Below are 20,610 nucleotides of genomic sequence, written 5' to 3'. Positions count from 1 at the left end.
ACAGAGAATGGCAGTTAGAAATTCTAATTAACCCTGTTCTTGACCCTGAAGGACCCTGTGGAGCAGGATGGGGATGGGGGTGGGGATTCTACTAATGAGAGAAAGCATATTCCAGCTGGCCAAGCCAGCTTTCACCAGGATGAATAATCAAATTAATAACAACTGCTAAAGACACCAGGAAGATTCTGCTGGAGGAAAGCTGTTCTCAGCAGAGAGAGAAATTGGATCCAATCCAATAATGAAAACTGCTAGGATGGACACAGTGCCCTAAGATTTTTCACGTATTAGCTCATTTGATCATAACAATAGCTAACAAGTATTTGAAGCTTTAGTTGGCAAAAACATTTTGCAAATAAGCACTTTGAGATAATGTTTATCTCATCTGATAAGGAAAATGCCATCTCATTTGATCCTCATGGCAACCCTGGGAGATAGGTGCTACTATTATCCCCATTTTACAGATGAGGAAACTGAGGCTGAAAGTGATGGAATGACTTTTCCAGGGTCACAGAGAGCTAGTGTCTAAAGTATGATTCAAATTTAGGTCCTCCTGACTCCAAGTCTTGAAAGCTACACATGGTACCATCTAGCAGCCTACAAATAATAATTTTTATTCCAGAACTATGCTGTAATTGACATGGGAAAATTCCTCTTCCAGTGTGGGTCAGCAAGGTAGCATGTTAACCCTGGGGATATAAAGATAAAGTCAGATAGATAACACTTAAACAACTATGCAGAAAAATTAAAAATAATCAACAGAGGGAAGGCATGAGAATCAAGAGGGATTGAGAAATGCTTCCTATAGAAGGTGGGATTTTAAGTGAGACTGAAAGAAAGCCAGAGAAGTCAGGAGGCAGAGATGAGAAGGGATGGTAATCCAGGCATGGGGACAGCCAGAGAAAATGCCCAGCCGAAAGATGCAGAGTCTTGTTTGAATAACAGCAAAGAAGCTATCACTAAGATGTTAAAAAAACAAAAACAAAAACAAAAACCCCAAAACCAAAAAAACTCCCAACAACAACAATCTGGAAGTATTGGGGGGAGGGGGTATGTATGGAGAGTTCTGAAGACCACACACCAAACTTAGTATTTGGTCCTGGAAGTAAATAGGGAACAACTCAAATTTATTGGCAGGTGGGAATGGGGATGAAAAATCACTTCCACTTTAATAGCTTAAGTGGGAAATGGATTGGAGAGGGGAGAAACTGAAGACAGGCAGACTCACCAGCAGACTATTGTAAGAATGTAGGTGTGAGATGATGATGAGGGTCTGCAAGGAAAGAAGGGGTATGCAAAAGATGTTAAGACAGTAAAATCAACAGGCCTTGGCAACAGATTGGATATGGAAGGGAAGAGATAAAGTGACCCTAGAGTTTTGAGTCTGGGCAACTGGGAAGATAGGTGGTATCCTCTACAATAATGGGGAAGTTTAGATGTGGGGGATGGTTTAAGAGGAGCAGCTAGGTAGCCCAGTAGACAGAACATCTTCCTGAGTTCAAATGTGGCCTCTGACACTGTGTGACCCTGGGCAAGTCACTTAACTCTCATCTTTAAAATGAGCAAGAGAGGTGGGCTTCCCGGGGAGGGCGTGGTGCTGTCCCCAGTTGCCAGTGGTCCTCATAGCAAGCACTCGGGATATGGTGGGAGGTCCCAGGGCATGGCTGGGGCTGGTGGGTTGGAGGGTCCACATGCCTGGACCCGGAGGCAGTTCATGGGGCTTAGTCCTAAGTGATGCTGTGCGTGTTTGCCTGCCTCATTTGGTCTGGGCAGAGTAGTAAGTGGGGAAAGTTTGGGGAAACTAGGGCTATTATTTTCTTTTGAGATCAGTTAGGGAGAGGATTTCAGTTCTTTTGTAGTCGCCTCCTCTGAAATGCCAGAACACCCCCAAATATGCTGAGCTAACTGACTCTGTAACTCTTGCCATGGGAAAAGGAAGGATGGGAGCTCTGAGAACATTTAAGGCCCTAGATCTGTGCCAAAAAGAAAATATTTGAACAACTAAAAGTGGTGAAACGCTCCTCAGGAGGCTGGCTTGATTCCAGTTTTCAGCTAGAGGCACAGAGCATGGAGAATGATGAACTTCAGCCAGAGGATGGGGTGGATTGGAGAGAGGCTATGTCTCTTAGCAAGTGCAGTTTACTACGTTTTTGAAATCAATGAAACTTACAATAGACTAGCATTTGAACACATTTAACAACATTCAAAAGAGCCACAAGAAGGAACCACATGGACACATTCCTTAAAAGCTCAATTACTTTCTCTGCCTTTTTGGCTACAGACAATTACTTTTCTAATCCCATACTCGGATGTGTTTGTGCCTTTATTCTTGCACAAGAGCTGACCCCAAATTGTGGGCTATTGTATCCTTCCTATATGACTGGCAACTATTTGCAATCACCACCAAACTTTTGTCAAAGCTTCTAATCAGATCAGCAGATTACAACTGGCTGATACATAAAATAAACACTTTTCTTAACTAATTATAAAACTGCAAGTACTGTATCAAGTTTAATCACAAGACTGGGGTTCTCAAATTTTCAGAGGAAGTTGTGGTTGAGCCTTTCTTTTTGAAATGTGATGAGGCAATTTTTTAATAATGAAGTTTTAGATGGACAATGGTATACAGTGCTGCAATCCTGCTGACTTCAGATTTTCTTTGGAAGCAAGATCATGTCATACCACCTAGAACTTCTAGAGGACATACATCTGGACTCTGGTTTTGTTTTACTGCGAGAGGAAATAATGATTCAGAAATCTTTCCTTTTGGAAAAAATGAGTATATATGACCACTTCCTTTGTATTAAATATAAAAAGTTCCTAACATGATTATAAAATTTAAATTTTGTATAAAAAAAATAAAATGAGCAAGAGAAGGAAATGGCAAACCAGAAACTCCAGTTTCTTTGCCAAGAAAAGCCCAAATGGGATCACAAAGGGTAGGACACAACTGAAACTCAACAAGAACATTTTGGACGTAAGTTTAATATGTCCGTGGGACATTCAGTTCCAGATATCTAACAAGCAATTAGAGATGCAAGGCATCAGCAACTTTTTGGCAACTCGTATTCTTAAGAGAGTAGTTTCCTGGGACACTGAGAGGTTAAGAGGTTCATCTGAGGACACACAGCAAATGTGTCAGAGGCAAGACTTAAACCCAGATTCTGCTGACTTAAAAGATAATTTTTTAACTGATACACCAAGCAGGTCTCAAGAATAATGATAGTAATTATAAGTTATAGATAGGCCTCTAAGTTTTGCAAAGCCTCAAAAATGCATTTTCTAACTTGATCCTCAATAACCCTTTGAGGTAGGTGAAATTACCTCCATTTTATATAAAAAGAAAATGAGGCTTAGGGAGGAAGAGTGACTTTTTCCAGAGTCACATAACTAGTAAGGAAGGATTGGTGTATCCAGCCTTCCTGCTTCCAAGGCCAGCATCTCTACCCACAATGCCACATTGCTCCAATAACAATGAAGTATGCAAAGATAGCCCCAGAACAGACTTTGCCTTCAAGAATCTGTTATACTTCAGCTGAAGTAAAAAAGGCAGGGGTAGCAATCGTGATCTCAGACAAAGCAAAAGCAAAAATTTCTAATTAAGAGATGATCAAGGAAACTGTATTTTGCTAAAAGTTACCATAGACAGTGAACATCAGTACTGAATTTATATGAACCAAATGGTATAAAATCCAAATTCTTAAAGGACAAGTTAAAAATGAGTTATAGTAGGAATAGGCAATAAAACTGTTCTAGTGGAGGAACTCAACTTATCCCTGTCAGAAACAGATAAATCTAACTATAAAATAAATAAGAAAGAAGAAAATGAATAGAATTTTAGAAAATTTGGATATGATTGACCTCTGGAGAAAAATGAATGAGAATACAAAAGAATATACCTTTTTCTCAGCTGTATATGGCACCTTTACAAAAACTGATGGCTAGCTGAGCCGCTTTCTCAACATTGACTTTCCGATTCTGGGAGGACACATTGTGAGCAATCTCGGCACAGTAAGATTTGTTGCACATCAGAAGCACTTCTAGCTCTTTGACATCGTGTACCAAAAACTTCCTGAATCCACTTGGTAACATGTGTTTTGTCTTCTTATTGCTTCCATAACCAATATTGGGCATTAAGATCTGGCCCTTGTCAATGCCTCTTGGTTTATGCCAGTTTCTCTTGATCTTGACATATCTATCAGACTGGTGCCGGATAAACTTCTTGGTCCACTTCTTGACGATTTTAAGCTTTACGAGAGGTATGAAGGCAGGCATGGCGCCGGTGAAGAGATAGCGGCCCCTCCATGGGAAGCGCCGACAGAAAGAGAGAGAGAAGGAAAGACCTATATGAACACAATTACAAAACATTTTTCACACAAAGATAGATCTAAACAATTAGAAAAATATTAAATGTTCATAGGTAGGCCAAGTCAATAAAATAAAATGACAATTCTACCTAAATTAATTTACTTATTCAGTGCCATGCTAAAGAATTATTTGATAGAGCTAGAAAATAACAAAATTGATCTGGAAGAACAAATGGTCAAGAATATCAAGGGAGAGGGCAGCTAGGTTGCAAAGTGGATAAAAGACCGGCCCTGGAGTCAGGAGGACCTGAGTTCAAATCTGGCCTCAGATACATAACACTCACTAGCTGTGTGACTCTGGGCAAGTCACTTAACCCTAATTCCCTCATCAAAAAGCAAACAAAAAAATTAAAAAAAAAAACAAAACAACCCCAAAACAAACAAGAATATCAAAGGAATCAAATTTAAAAATATGAAGGAAGGCAGTCCAATATTTTACAAAGGGGTAATCATCAAAACAATCTAGTAATGGCTAAGAAAAAGACATTGGGCAAGTCACTTAATTTATCTGAGCCTCATTTGCCTCATCTGTAAAACACCTGTAGTAACTATCTATGAGGACTGCACAGCAGAACATATGGAAAGCACTTGGCAATCCTTTTCTTGTGTGATGATTTTAAACCAATTCCACTTTCCAGCCTCCTCCTTTCTTTCCTCTCATCCTTTCCTCTTTTCCCAGCCCCTTTTTCTAACCTATTCTTATCCCTAAAGAAGGCCAGACTAGGGACGGAATTCAAGTCAGTTCAATTCAGCCTGTGCCAGGCTGAGGGAATAACACAAAGCTAAAATACAACAATACAAGTTAAAAAACCAACAGGTCTTGTCCTCAAGGAGCTTATATTCTTACATGTGTAGGGGGCCAGGTAGCCAAGACCAACTGTGTCTTATGAGCAGGGGTGGAGGTCGTGTCTCTTCTGAGTTTCCTACCACAGCCCTGAGCTGCAACAACTTCTACAGTGAATCTATCCATGGTACCTTTCTCTTTCCCCTGGAAAAATTCTTCCCATTTGCTTTGCCCACTTCTCCCCTGTTTCTGCTCAAGTGTGTTAGTCATCTAAAAGTTTACTTTTCATAGGCTCTTGCCCAGCCTGGAAGACCTGCCCCTTCTGAGGATTTCTTAGATGTTCCCATAGCTCCTCTAGGAGAGTAGCACATTTCTGGCTCCCTTTTAAGCAGAGTAACCAGTGTAGTGGATAGAAAGGTATGACATGTGGGCTGCACTTTGAACATGCTAGGGAACAGCTAATGATATTTTTATAGCCCAGCTTCAAGATCCCTGTAGGCCTGCCTTCCTCTCACTCATTTGTTCAATGAAAGGCCAGACTGATGTCAAGATAATGGGACGAAGACACCCAATACATTGGGTGGACCCTTGGAGTAAACCAAGTCAGGACAGATGAGAATCTCACCAAGATGATCTACCCTGGTCAGGTAGCAGGAGTGGGTGGAGCACTCCAGGATCAATGAGGTCACAGAGAAGAAGCCTGTCTCAATGGAAGATGATCAAGTCTGCTTTAATGAGGACATAAAACAATCAAGAGTTCTTAACAAATAACATTTTGGATTAAGGTTAGAATGAGTCCTTCTTGTGTCTTTCTTTATGCTCCTACTTAGCCGAACCAGCTGCAACTATCTATTTGTCTTGGTGTGCTGGTGTTTCTAACATGACATTTTTCTAAGAATGATGTTTCCAGGGCAGAATAGGACAGGAAGGAAGAAATTGATTCAAGCAGGTTACCCAAAGGCCCCTGAAGGTCCCCAAACTTTGCTGCTATCATCTCTCCATGGTGGTCGTTTTCAATATATAAGTTTGTATGATGAGAAGTCACAAAGGAGTTGTTGTTCAAGTCAGGCTGAGGAGCAGCTGTGAGTCCTGGCTTGGACTCAGCAAGTAGCTGACCCACAGAAAGATCTTGATTTTTTCAGAATCTCCCTCAACCCAAGAGTTCAATGGATATCCCCAGTTTTCCAGGAGTCTGGAGTCTTGGGCCACAGTCAGTATGTAACCCATTCCTATCTCTGGATAGGCCCAGTTCTAAGCTGGACAAGTGAAAGGGGCAGGTACTCCTACAGAGCAGCAGAAGGCTTGAAATCCTGCAGTTCCTGTTTCTCTGGCTGAACTTCTGACACCTTATTAATCTTGGCAAAAATCAGGTTGATTTCCATAAATGTCTTGGCCTTGGTCTCTGGGACAATGAAGAATGTATAAATTGTGGCAAGGAGACATATCACACCAAAGATGATGAAGCTGTAGGCACCAAGACCGTCCTGTGGGCATAGAAGTCAAGTCAGCAAATATTTATTAAAGCACCTGGTTATACCTTTCATATCTGAGTGACTCTGAATGCCTATAAATCATCATCCATACCCCCTTCCCATCTGATTCCTCATTCTTGTCCCCCTCAGCCCTCCTACCCCAAAATGTTACCCTAATTCCGCCCAGCCCTTCCACAGTGACCTATGGAATCCTTGTTCTATAGGCAATAAATTTCCCTTCATCTTAAATCTGTTCCTCTCCCACTCCTTCCATCTACAGGCTTACTGAAACCTGACTTTCCCTTGATGACACAGCCTCTCTGGCTGCCCTTATCAGTAATGGCTGCAATTCCACTCATTCCCCTCAGTTCACTGGTTGAGGAAGGAGGTGGAATAGTCTTTGCCCCTCATTACCACTTCCAGGTTCTTCACCTTCTTCCATCACTCAATAGCCTTTCCGTAACCATTTTTTTCAGGTTCACCTTATTCATATCGATTGCCAAATCAAAATCCTGGTAGCTGTTGTTCACAGCTTACAATTTTTCTCTCCTCTCCAACTCTTGCCCTCATACTGCTTCAACATACATATTGATTCTCCCTCAAATATCCTGACTTCTCAGTTCCTCAACCTACTCACCACCTCCCATGAGCTATTTCTCCACCCCATCTCAGCCACAGAAAGATAGCCATAACCTTGATCTTGTTATTACCTGCAAATGTACCACCTCCATATGTTCGAGAATTCTGAAATTCCCTTCTCTGACCATAATCTATTGAGGTTTTGCTTCTTCTTCTGCCTTCCCTTACAGAAACCTACACATGATCTCCAATCCTTTAATGCCTCAATCCTCTCCCAGGCCATCTCCCCTGCAGTGGCCACTCTCTCCTCTCCTCCCCTTCTTGACTCCTTGGTGAACCAATTCACCTCTACACCGAACTCCTCTCCCTATTATCACGTTACCATTTATGTCCAGCCAAGCCTCAGCCTTAGATCACTCCCACTCCATTTGTTGCCTTTCACCTACATGTGTGAAACGAATGTGGAGAAAATCATGCAACTATTCTGACTAGGTCCACTATAAATTTGCTAAATAACCTCAAATGAGCCTTTACTGCTACTAGGCAATCCTACAATATGCCTCCCTTATCAACTCACTACCTTCTCTCCACAAGATCTCTTCCAAACCTTTTCATCCCTCCTTGAGCATTCCATGGCTTATCTCCTCCCATTCTCTCAGCTGAGAGCCTTGCTTCATATTTTACAGGAAAAAAATGAGACTATTCACTGTGAGCACCCTCCTCTCCCCTCTTCTTTCTCTCCTGTCACTCAGATGCCTTCTGCCACTGTCTCCTTCATTCCTATTTCACAGACAACATGGCCTCACTCCTCACCAAGGCTAAACCCTCCATCTGTTCAAGTGATCCCTTTCCATCCTGTCTCCTCCAGATGGCCCCCTCTGTCATTCCCATTCTTTCACTTATTTTCAATCTCTCCCTCTCTACTAATTTTCTAGGCAGTATGCCCATGTCTCCCTTATCCTGAAAACAAAAAAACTACAAAACAACAAAACCCTCACTTGGTCCTTCCATCCCATCCATTTCTCTTTAGCCCTTTGTAGCTAAACTCCTCAAAAAGGCCATTTACAATAGGTACCTCCACCTTCTCTCCTCTTACTCACTCTCCTCCTCATAATCTGACTTGCAACTTTATCATTCCATTGAAACTTCTCTCTACAGTTATTAATAATGTCTTAGTTGCTAAATCCAATGGTTTTTTATGAATTGTTATTCTCCTTGGCCTCATTCTCTCCTCCTGGGTATTCTCTTCTCTCTAGGTTTTTCAGGACACTGCTCTCTCCCGAATCTCCTCCTACCTGACAGCTCCTTCTCTGTCTCCTTTGCTGGATCCTCTAACTGTAGGTGGCACTCAGGGTTCTGTCCTGGGCCCTCTTCTTTTCTCCCTCTATTATTGCTTCACTTGGGCGGTCTCATCAGCTCCCATGGATTTGATTATCATCTCTATGCTGATGATTGTCAAACTCTTAACTTTCCTGTCCTGATCACTCTGCTGATGCTCAAATCTTGCATATTTAACTGCCTTTCAAACATCTTGAACAGAATATCCAGTAGACATCTGAAACTCAATTTGTCTAAGAATTCATTGTCTTTCTCCCTAAACCCTCCCCCTCTCCAACCTTCTCTATTACGGCAGAGGGCGACACCATCTTCCCAGTCCCTCAGGCTCTCAACCTAAGAGTCATTTCGGACTCCTCACTATCCCCATATCCAATTTGTGGCTAAGGCCTATGGATTTTACCTTTGCAACCACTCTAATATGCCTCCTTCTCTCCTTTGCCACTGCCACTATTCTGGTATAGGCCCTCCACACCTGGATTATTGCAGTAGCCTGAGGGTGGGTCTACCTACCTCACACCTCTCCATACCCTAATCCATTCCCCATTCAGTCTTAAAGTGATTTTCTAAAGGTTAGGTCCAGTCAGGTATCACATGCACACCCACACACATACACCATCATATATTCAAACATATACACTCCCACCACCAATCAATAAAGCCCACTGGCTTCCTATCGCCTCTAGAAGCAAATACAAAATGCTGTATTTGGCATTCAAAGTCCATAATCTAGCCCCCACCCACCTTTCCAGTTTTCTTACACCATACTCCTTCCCCCTACACAGTCAATCCAGTGACCCTATCCTACTGCCATTCCAGGAAGAAGACCCTCCATGTCTTGGTTCTAGACATTCTTTGGCTGCCCTCCATGCCTGGACCACTTTCCCTCCTCTGCTTGAACTACTGACCTCCCTGGCTTCCTGTAAGTCTCAACTAAAATCTCACCTTCTACAGGAAGCCTTTTTCAACTCCTCTTAATTCTAGTGTTTTCCCTCTTTAATTATTTCATATCTATTCTGTATAGAGCTTACTTTGTATAGATTTGTTTACAAGTTGTAACCTCCATTACATTGTAAGCTCCTTGAGGGCAGGGAATATTGTTTGCTTCTTTTTGCACCCCCAGTACTTAGTAGCACATAGCAGGCACTAAGTTTTTTTGTTTGTTTGTTTTGTTTTTGTTTTTTTGCTTTTTGGTGAGGCAATCAGGGTTAAGTGACTTGCCCAGAGTCACACAGCTAGTAAGTGTCAAGTGTGGTTACTAAATGTTTCTTGATTGATTGAGAGGCACTGGGCTAAGCTCTGGGGGGGTGGAGAACCTGTTACTTGTGGCCCTCCAGGTCTCAAGTGTGGCCCTTTGACTGAATCCAAACAAATCCAGGTTCCTCACCCCTTGCTCTGGGGGATACAAAGAAAGGGAAAGACAGCTCCTACTCTCAAGGAGCTCACAATCTAATGGGAGAGGCTACAGGCAAACAACTACACACAAACAAGGTATATACAGGATAAATTTGAGATAATCTCGAAGGGAGGGCACTAGAATTAAGGAGAAAATCAGGAAAAGCTTCCTGTAGAAGGTGGAATTTTAGCTGGGACTCAAAGGAATCCAGGGAAGAAATTTCGAAGAGCATTTCAGGCATTCTTCCTAATTAGGAGCCAAGGTCAGTTGTTTCTGCATGGCTAAAGGCTCACAAGAACCATCTGTACCTCAAAATCCATTGCTCTGGGAGACAAAGCTCTAGTCACCCCACCTGAGTTATGGCTCTGGACTTGGACAAAACTTCTATCAGATGAAAAGGCAAGGTTGGTCTCCATTTTGGAGGGCATGTCCACAATGAGGAGAGCCCCAATCCACCCAATCTCATTTCTTTAAGTTTCTGTTTTATGTTGCTAGATGCACAAAAAGAGTTTTCCCCTTGAAGTTTTTGTCAGTCTAGGGATCAGTTTCCATCTTACCTGAATGAAAGGAAAGATCAGTCCCACAGCGAAGTTGGAGAGCCAGTGGACTGTACCTCCGACCATGAATGCAGCTGGCCGGGAGGACTGCAGGAAGATTTCAGTGATAGTCAATGAAGGAATAGGACCTTAGGAGGGAGAAGATGGACGAATGAGAATGAGATGTTGGGGCTCCTCCCTTGTTATTCCATTTCCATATCAGAGCAGGGAGAAGGCTCTAAAACATTGGTACAGACAGGGAAAAATCCGCTACCAAATGAGTCAGAGTGAATTTTTCCCTCGAAAGATACTTTTTAAAGGGCTGGGCACTATAGAAGATGGCAGCCACATGGTCAACTGCAAAACTAATAAAGAATGTCACCTGGCTCAAAATGCCCAGGTGTACTTATCACTAATTTAAAGGAACCATTCCACGCTTCGTCGGTGTGAGACGAGGAAGGAGTCAGAATAAGGAGAAAAACTGATAATTATATTGTACTTTCCATACATTCTCATTTGACCCTTACAACAACCCTATGAGGTGGGTTCTACAGATATTTATGCCTGTTGTACAGGTGAGGAAATGGAGGCAGGTGAGCAACTTGCCCTGGTTACAAAGCTAGTAAGTGTTGAGGGTGGGGGTGGGATTTGAACCTGGAGCATTCTGTCCATTTTTTCAAGGTGCCAGTCCAGTATGGAACACTACTGTCCTTGAAGATAGTAGAATCTCTGTAAATGTTCCCAATGGGCACCTTTATAATGTTCTCAGTGGACCCCTTTGTAGCATTTTCAGTTGGATACTTTTATAAAGTTCTCAGTGGACCCCTCTGTAATATTCTCAATGGGCTCCTCCATCACATTCACAATGGGACCCTCTATAATGTACTCAACAGACCCTTCTTCAATTATTCAGTGGGTACACTGCAGAAGTTTCTATAGCTAGGGTCAAAGTTATATCAAAAGGATTCAGTGGATTACCTTGACTGGGGGAAATGATATCATGAATGGATACTTACTAGGCCCAATAGCATGACCCACAACATAGGAGAACACACAGGCAATGCTGACATAAGGCATCCCAGCCACAGTGTTCTAGGGGAGAAAATCATCATCATCATCAGATGTATGGCAGAACAGAGGCATCCAGAAATTGGCTGGGGTTGGGGGAAGGATAGGGGATGGAAGGGGTCCTCCAGGGGAGTCTTAAATTTTATTTCTTAGTGTTTATAGAAAACAATGAGAGTACTGAGATCACTCAACAGAAATGAGTAGTCTGTTTTTCCTGCTTAGGGGGTTAATCTCATTGCTTGGGCTTGAGTGGGATCCAGATGGCCCAAATTCTCTTTCAATAGAAGATTCCATCTTTCTTCCAGAATATCTTAGGACTGTAGTAGGTCTAGAACAGGAAGGGTCTTTACAACACAGGACTGAGAGGGCACTTAAAACACAGAATGTCAGAACTGGAAGAACTGTTACAATACAGAATAGCAGAGTTAGGAGGGACTTGAGAACATTTTTACAAATGAGGAAATTAAGGCTCAGAGATAGGATGGTAGCTTTAGAGCAGGAAGGGATCATACAGGTCACCAAGCTCAATCCCTTAAATTTACAGATGAGCAAACTGAGGCCCACAGAAGTAAAAGGACTTGACTATGGTCACATATCTAGGAGGGAAAAATGGAGGGGAAGGGAAGCAAGAGTGACGCTGATTTCTCTGGGCAGAGATTAGTGCCCATGCCCCATTTTACAAGGCCTAGACTCTTCAAAAAACAAACCCTTATGATGCCCTACCTGGAGTGAAAGGGCTACTGTTAACACGACACACGCCAGGCAGCAGATACTGAAGCCAATCAGGATGAGCAGCCTCCTGCCGAGGCGCTCCACAATGAAGATCTGAAGGAGAAAGAGCCAGAAGTGAGGAAGGTTGTGGTGCAGAAGCTGGGACACCCCTGGGCTGGTCCAAGCCTGAGTCTGCAGGTCAGTAGCAGGTCCAGTCTCAGCAGGATGTAGCAGTCCAGGAAGCACCACACCCACCTGGCACTCATGCCTCTTTCCCATTGGGAAGAGAAGCCAAGAGACAGAAGACAGGCCTGGGAAACATGGCCACTTAAAGAACAAGAGGGAGGCTGGGTGTGGTGCTGCCTGCCTGTAATCTCTGCTACTGGGAAGACTGAGGCTGCTGGATTGCTTGAGCTCAGGAGTTCTGAGCTGTATGCAGTAGGACTAAGGCTGATAGGATGTTCACACTCAATCTGGCACCAAGATGAGAATGGGAGAATAAGAGGCTGCGTAATGAATGGGCAAATCAGCCCAGATCAGAAGCAGAGCAGGTTAAAGCTTCCAGGCCACTCAGCGATGGCATCAGGCCTATGAGTGGATGCTACACTGGCTGAGAGAGGGAGTCCAAGTCTCCAAAAGAAAGAAAAGGGAACATCTGCCTAGATCCGAAGAACAAGGCTATTAGTGTGACAAATATGGTTCCGAATATTTCCATCTTTACTGGGCATTTGAATCCCGAAAACTAGAAGCCAACAATTACTTTTCTTTTTTTTTAGCCACTACCAAGGGCTGCCAATTGCCATGGAACTGGATGAGCCAAAGGTGTCCTGCCCCCAAATGCCAGGCTACCCATGGACCAAACTATAACTAGGGCTGATCGATTGGGATTTTGTTCCAGACTCCAACATTTAGAAGGCACTGAATTTAATGGGTGCTGAGACCATTTGCAGTCCTCAGTTTATCTTCCATTTGGATCATGTATGGACAAAATTATTTGTATGTCGTCTCTCCCAGTAGAATGTCAGTTCCTTGAGGGCAGGAGATAGGGACTGTGTTTTTGCCTCTCTTTCTATCTTCAGCACAGTACAGTGTCTGACACATAGTAAATGCTTAATAAATGCTTATTGGCTGACTAGCTTCAGTAATAGAGAAACAATGACCCCAGTAACTGATTAGCAAGAATCAGTTGAGTGTATATGTCCTGTTGTCTCCCATGATGGAATGGAAGCTCCTTGAGGGCAGGGACTGTTACATTATTGTTTTTGTTTCCCTAGCACTGGGGTCAGTGACTGATACTTTGTATCTATCTTATATATACCAGTTTCTTACATGCTGATGTGGACTGATATGTTGTCTCGCCTGATACAATGTAAGCTCTTTGAGGGAGGGGACTGATTCATCCTCAGTACCCAGGATAATTTCGAAGAGTTTCAATAAATCCAATAAACATTTGTTGACTGATTGATTGACCATTCCTAGAGGACAAATGCAGAATGAGCCCTGCGGGGCTGGAGAGCCTAGAGTTGACCTCAAGGTCAGTCAAGACACGTGGTACATCAGGTCATTTCTTTTCCCATCTCATTTTACAGATGAGAAAATTTGAGGCAAACAGAGTTAAGTGACTTGCTCAGGATCACACAGCTAAGTGTCTGAAGCCAGACTTGAATTCAGAAGATGACTCTTCTTGATCCAGACCTGGCACTCTGTGCACCATGGTGCCACCTAGCTGCCCCTTAGCAATTAACATTATTGGATCCTTAAGTACAGAGGTATTGGGAAAATCTAGGGGTGTAGCAAGGTCTCTGAAGATAGCTGGTCTTACAGGGAAGAGATGACTATGTGGGAGTGCCACAATGACAACTGAGGTGAATTTGTGGATGAGGGGAGTGTGAGCAGTGAGGGAGAATTTCCTAGCCATTCTAGACAACTAGAAAGCGGTCCTCTGCACGCCATTCCCATTACCCTTAAAATCTCTCTTTCGAAGCTGCTGCCTTCAGAAGGGAAAGGAAGGTCTCGGGAACACAGGATATACGTACAGCTAAGAAGGTTATCACCACGTTGACTGCACCTGTCCCCACTGTGACATACTGGACATCCTGGTCATTCACTCCTGCTTCCCTGTAGATCTGGTCTGCATAGTAGTAGACCTAGAAATCATAGCCCAGGAGAAATTAGAGGGATCCAGAGCAAGAGAGAACGGAACAAGGGGTGACGCTGCTGGCAACTGAGATACTGAGAGCTGTCCTGACACTGAGCCCCTAATGCATTTCAGGGGATGTTTTCTCTTCCTCCACAGGAATGTCTGCAAGGCTCCAAGCTCAGCTTTTCTACTAGCCTTGGGATTCCCTCCCCCACACTGATTCCCCTACTACATTGATCCTCAATTCCCTCCTGGGCCTTAGGATTCTCTCACATGTTGCTTCATCTATAGGACTGATTCCTAATTCCCTCCAGGGCCTCAGGGTTCTTCCTTTCTTTTCTTGCTTTACCTACCGCATTGACTCCTGAGAGTTGCTGGCCAGCCATTAAGACGATAATGGAAATGAGCTGCCACCTGAGGGACTTTGTGGCAAAGAGTTTCAGCACAGACACTCTGCCAGCAGCCGTCTCCATCTCATCCTCCATACGGATCTCCTCCACCTCAGCCTCAACATCCTCAGAGTTTCTCAGTTTCTTTAAAGCTGAACGAGAGGACAGGGAAGCAATTTGGAATTATGCAAGTAAAATAACATATCCCCTGACCCTGAGATTCTGTCGCTAGGCATATTCCCCAATGAGGTGACTGATGAAAAGAGAGACCTCATAAATATCAAAACATTAATAGTAGCATTTTTAAACTGGAAACAAAGTAGGTGCCCTTTACCTGGGGGGTGGCTAAACACATTGTGGTCCATGGATATAACAGAATATTATTGTAGTGTAAGAAAAGAGATGAAAACAGAGAAACATGAAAAGAGCTACATGAACTGATGCAGAGCCAAGAAAGTAATATGTACAAGTACGACAATGAAGTGGATATGACAACCATCATAAAACAATTGAAGACGAATCTCACAAAATTACAAAGAGCCAATTTGATCCCCAAGAAGAGACAATGAGAGGACCCCTCCACCCCACTCCTTTGAAGAGGTAAGAGTTGAAGGGGTGGATAATTATCTTTTTTTTTTGATGTATTGATCTATTTTGCTGCATGTCTTCTCCCTCTGTCCAGAGCACTCAAACCAACATCATATCAAAACATACAACTCTCCCTCTTCCTAAGATCTTCAACCAGATCTACTCTTCTCGTAACCACCAACTGTCCCCTTGACTTTCAGAAACCCCACCACATCCTTGAGAGTGAGAGCTGGGAGGAATCTCAGAGACCAATCTTCCTCAGCCCCAAAGCATCACATACTCCTGATGTATTCTAGGGGAGTCTTACCTTCTCGGGCTCCTTCTTCATCTCCTTTCTGAATCAAGGTGTACCGGGGACTCTCTGGGAAGAAGGGCAGAAAGATGAGCTGCAGAGCTGCGGGGATTCCAGTCAAGCCGAGGAGAACGGGCCATCCTACAAGGGACCACAGGAGCCCTGTCAGAGCTGGAAGGGACCTCAGAGGACAGCAAGTCCAAGTGCCTCATTTTACAAATAAGGAAACGCAAGCCCAGCAAGGGAAAGTGATTTGTCCACCTCACACAGGTACTATGTAATAGAGCTGAGATCTGAACCCACATCACTGATTCTTCTTAGCCCATCACAACCTTCCCCAACCCACCTTTTCAGACCGAAATTCTACATTTTCTTCACTCTACAGTTTAGCCAAACTAGCCAACTTGCTATTCGGTCATATTATGTCCCATCTTCCAAATCTGTGCCTTTGGGTTGGCTTGGAATATGCTGTCTCCTCACCTCCATCTCTTACAAGTATATCTTGTTTCCTTCAAGACTTTCAACCTCTGCAGGAGACAAGCCCTGCAACTACTAGTACCCTCCCCCCTCTCCACACTTCCTCTCCTCAATGCCTGGTGAAAGAAGGAATAACTTCCTAACTAGTAACAGCTGAGCTCATCAGCCTTACCTTCTTCACTTGTGAGGATGCTCCGGAGACCAAAGATCTGGGCTATAAGGATTCCAGCAGTAATAAACAGCTGGGGGACCACACAAATGGCCCCTCTCAGGTTTTTTGGGGCCAACTCTCCCAGGTACATGGGAACCACATTGGAGGACAGACCTGATACAGATAAAATAAAGATCAAATTAGGATACATTAGTCTTGATGGGGGAGAGGGGTGTGCTATTCAAGTACATCTCTCCCATCTCAACATTTACATAAGCCCAACCCTTTGTTTTCTTAAAGCTACAAGAGGAGAGTGTAGGAGATGGGGTGACACGTGAATCTTTAATGAAAACCTTCCATTGTAGTTGACTTGGCTGGAAAGAAGGGTTTATAGTCCTAGCAGACCAGAGAATATGTTAGTTAGGACCAGAAATAGCTGGTTAGGGGATCTAATGGGCAGAGGTTGTTGCCTCCAGAATGGCATCATTGCTGAAACTTAGATGAACGGATCTTCTGTTCACATTCCAACCTAAATGGAATATATGTACATATATACATGTATACACACACACATATATAAATTAATTTTTTTCAATTAGCCAAAGTGCCTTCTTTTCCTCCGACTTCCTCTCTCCCCATTTGACAAAGCCCTTGTAACAATTATGTTTACTCAAACAAAACAAATTCCCACATTATCAATGTCATACACATACACACACACACACACACACACATATATATATATATATATATATATATATGTATGTATATTTCTGTACTCTGAATCCATCAGCTCTTTGGAGGTGGGTAGCATCCTTCATCACGAGTCCTTTGGAACTATGGTGGGTCATTGTGTTGAGCAGAGTTACTTAGTCTTTCACAGTTGATTATCTTTACAACATTGCTGTTAATGTGTAAACTGTTCTTCTGGCTCTACTCTCTTCACTTCTGTATCTGTCTTCCCAAGTTTATCTGAAACCATCCCTTTCATCATTTATTACACTACATCCATCACATTCTTATACCATAACTTGTTCAACCATTCCCAGATTGATGGAAATCCCTTCAGTTTCTAATTCTTTGCCACCACTAAGAGCTGTTACAAGTACGTTGTATGTATAGGACCTTCCTCTTTTTTGGGGGGGGGGGGAAATAGTTAAGTAATTAACTTGCTTAAGTTAATTAAAATAGGATTACTTAATCCTAGAAATTTCAATTTGTGTGGAGGAGAAATCCTTCCCTCCCACTCTGGAAACCACTGAAATACTAGCTGAAAGCATCCCCTCTTTTTTGGTTACAAACCTGTGGTTTCATTGGTATAGGGAATGTGACTAAAGAAACTCCCTCTTCCAATACAAATGGGCAACTGTTCTGTAATTTACCATCTCAGAGAGTTTTCTGGGACACAAAGTTTTAATGATTTGTCCACAGACAGTCAATATGTGAAAGAGGTGATAGTGGAACCTAGGTCCTTCCTGATTCTCAAGCCAACTCACTATCTATTAGGGCAACATAATAAAAAATAAGGTTATGTAACACCTACTATGTGCCAAGCACTATGCTGAGTACCTTACTATATCATTTCATCCCCTCAACAACCCTAGGAGAAAGGTGTTGTTGTTATCCTCAACATGCAGCAAAACTTCTGGAAGGAGAAAACAGGCTGGAGAAATTGTTGGTTGAAGGGGGATAGGCTTGGGGGCACACTGCCTGTCCTAGGATGAGGTAAAGACCAGTCACAAAATGCCTTTGGTTTGGTAGAGAAATCAAGAGAACCAATCAGATTCCATCTCATGAACACTAACTGCATCTTGTGCTACCACATATTTTCTCCTCCATCTTGTTGTTTTTCTGTAAATCATCTGTGAGAAACTAGATGCTGTAACTCATCTCTTGTTCCATAAATGTAGATGGATGCAATTTATCAGCATCCCTCCATTCTGAGAATAGAATTTTTCCCCCTCCCAACTTGGAAAGCCCCTAATCTTTCCTCTAATTAGAAATCAGATTACCTAATTTTGTATTCTGGTTTGTATCCTGGTTGTTTTCTTATGTTTAATTGGTTTATTTAATTGTTTTAAATACATAAAAAACTGCTTTGCTCTATCTTTAAGGCCTTTGGACTAACTAGGGAGTCCACTGACCCATTTATTATGACTGCCTAGCTCTAAATTGCTTTTTCCCAGATCGTTTCCTCAGTTGTTATTAATGACTGCCAAACCTAGAGAGGGGACATCTGGGTGGGATGCTGTAGTGGAGACCACTGGGCAACCAGGCAGCAGGGAAGTTCTGGGATCCTAGGAATGGAGGGAGCCAATAAGAGGGAGATGGGAGGACACAGAAGCCACTTTTCAGCCTGATAACATTGCCTCAGGCAATGTGGTAATACAGTAAGGGTATCACTTTTGAAGTCAAGAGAGAACTGGGTTTAAATGCTGGCTCCCACCGTCACCACTTCACTTAATTTCTCTGAACCTCAGGACTTATTTGTCTACCGAGGCATAGATGGACTGTGAGCCACACAGGTGGAAGCAGTCCCCCACGCTGGGACTTCCTCACCCTGGAAAAAAATCCACAACAGGCCATTTAGGATTCATTTCAGGAGGGAGAGGAGGCTGGGGAAGTAACTGCAGCCTTGGAAAGGGAGCCTGGGAAGATGCACCTACTGGTAGATGCAATTAGCACCTACTCCTTACAGGTCCTTAAGAGGTGTCAGGAGCTCCTCCATCCTTAAAGCCTCTTAACTTGATTAAAACAGTAACAGTGAAGTCGTAGATTTCCTAACCTCAGATCTAGTCCACACTATCTTGGTCATCTGAGGATGGAGAAGGAACTAGGGATCTTTAGTATGGAAACAAGAAGGGGGGGGGCAGGAAGAGACAGGCTAGCTGTGGCTATCACGAGGAAGAAGGAAGACTGGATTTGTTCTGCTTGGCCAGTGGGTCACTCAGTCAAGAAGCATTTATTAAGCACCTACAGTATATGTGCCCAGCACTGAGTTTGGCCCCTGAGAGCAGAACTGGGGGTGTTGGCTGGCAGTTGCAAAGATGCTCACTCAGGCTCCATGTGAGGAGCAAACACTCAAGAATTAGAGCTGCCCTCAGGAGGGGGTGGGCTCCCTCCAATTGGAGGCCTTTAGACAAAGGCTGGATGACCACCTGCAAGAGATGCTGTAACAGAGATTCTTGTCCAGGTCCCCAGGGGACAAGGGATCCTTTCCAGCTTTGGATCTAGGATCTAGTATGTGGTCCTCGTTTTACAGATGAGGAAACAAATGTAGAAGGAAATAAGGGGACATGCCCCTGCTCATAGAGTTGGGATTCCAACCCTCTGATTCCAGACCCAGAGCTCACTCTCCACGGGGCCGTGGGACCTGGAGGAATAGCAGAGTGGGCAAACCATCTCCATCTTAAAATGTAGCTAAGTGATGTCTCCAGGACAATGCCTGGGGCTCCTCGTGGCAGAGTGGATGGAGTGCTGGACCCAGAGTCAGGACAACTTGAGTTCCAATCTTGCCTTTGACCCTTACTACCTATGTGACTTGGGATAAATCATTGCTTAACCTCTTGGGGTCTCAGTTTCTTCACCTGTGAAATGGAAACAATACCTGTAGTTTATTGAGATCCAAAGAGCTAATGTATGGAAAACACTTGATAGATTTTAAAGCACTTAGTGTGTGTCTGTTACTATGGCCTTCCCACTAAGTCTGGCCATAACAATACCCCATCCTCATGTTTACCTGCACATATTCCCACCACAATTCGGGCAAAGATGATCATCTCAAAGGACCCGGCCACTTTGCTGCATCCCATCAAAATAGCAGGGACAATGGAAAATATGTTGTTGATCAGCAAGGTCCCCTTTCTGCAGAGAAAGAAAAGGTGGGAAACTAAGTCCCTTCCCTTGAGAAGAGAGACATGCAGTAACTGCTGTGGCCTCTAGAGGGCACAGTGGCTAGAGAATATTCAACCTGGAGTCAGGAAAACCTGAGTTCAAATCCTTCCTCAAGCACTTACAAGTTAGGTGACCAAGGGGAGAGTCATTGAAAATCCCTGAGCCTCAGTTATCTTTGTCTGTAAAATGAGGGGGTTGGGCTCTCTGGCCTCTAGGGGCCCATCCAGCTTGAGATCTATGACCTCACTAGAATCTTCCAGGAAAAAGCTGGCTAACCAATGGTCAGTTGCTTGGGGATAGGGCTGGCCTTGGAGTCAAGATGACCTGAGTTCCATTTCACCTCTATCTGTCTCAGTTTCCTCAGCTATAAAATGGGGATGATCCTAATCCAATGAATGCTTATTTTAAATTCTAAAATTTGCTGTGTGTATATT

At 43.4% G+C, this 20,610-nt stretch overlaps 1 protein-coding gene and 1 pseudogene across 2 annotated transcripts in view; one reads left to right on the top strand and one right to left on the bottom strand.

Moving 5' to 3' along the window:
- Window positions 1-1,731: 1,731 nt before the first annotated feature.
- LOC114029421 lies at window positions 1,732-2,458 on the top strand (annotated as a pseudogene).
- A 3,395-nt stretch (window positions 2,459-5,853) lies between these two features.
- The window catches only part of SLC2A5 (solute carrier family 2 member 5), a 57,009-nt gene continuing 42,252 nt past the window's right edge, over window positions 5,854-20,610 (bottom strand). Inside the window, exons 4-12 of one of the 2 annotated variants that reach the window (XM_027843971.1) lie at window positions 20,022-20,146; window positions 16,304-16,456; window positions 15,670-15,795; window positions 14,739-14,926; window positions 14,282-14,392; window positions 12,258-12,359; window positions 11,483-11,558; window positions 10,488-10,615; window positions 5,854-6,632 (exon numbers count right to left, since the gene is read on the bottom strand). In XM_027843971.1, coding sequence (XP_027699772.1) covers window positions 6,432-6,632; window positions 10,488-10,615; window positions 11,483-11,558; window positions 12,258-12,359; window positions 14,282-14,392; window positions 14,739-14,926; window positions 15,670-15,795; window positions 16,304-16,456; window positions 20,022-20,146 — 1,210 coding nt within the window. In that variant the 3' untranslated portion in view covers window positions 5,854-6,431. The remainder of the gene's footprint in view (window positions 6,633-10,487; window positions 10,616-11,482; window positions 11,559-12,257; window positions 12,360-14,281; window positions 14,393-14,738; window positions 14,927-15,669; window positions 15,796-16,303; window positions 16,457-20,021; window positions 20,147-20,610) is intronic. The other variant, XM_027843972.1, reaches the window with a different exon arrangement.

The sequence above is a fragment of the Vombatus ursinus genome, unplaced genomic scaffold, assembly GCF_900497805.2.
Source record: "Vombatus ursinus unplaced genomic scaffold, bare-nosed wombat genome assembly UNPS02014932.1, whole genome shotgun sequence".
Classification (NCBI taxonomy): domain Eukaryota; kingdom Metazoa; phylum Chordata; class Mammalia; order Diprotodontia; family Vombatidae; genus Vombatus; species Vombatus ursinus.
This window is presented reverse-complemented; position numbering and strand designations above follow the sequence as displayed.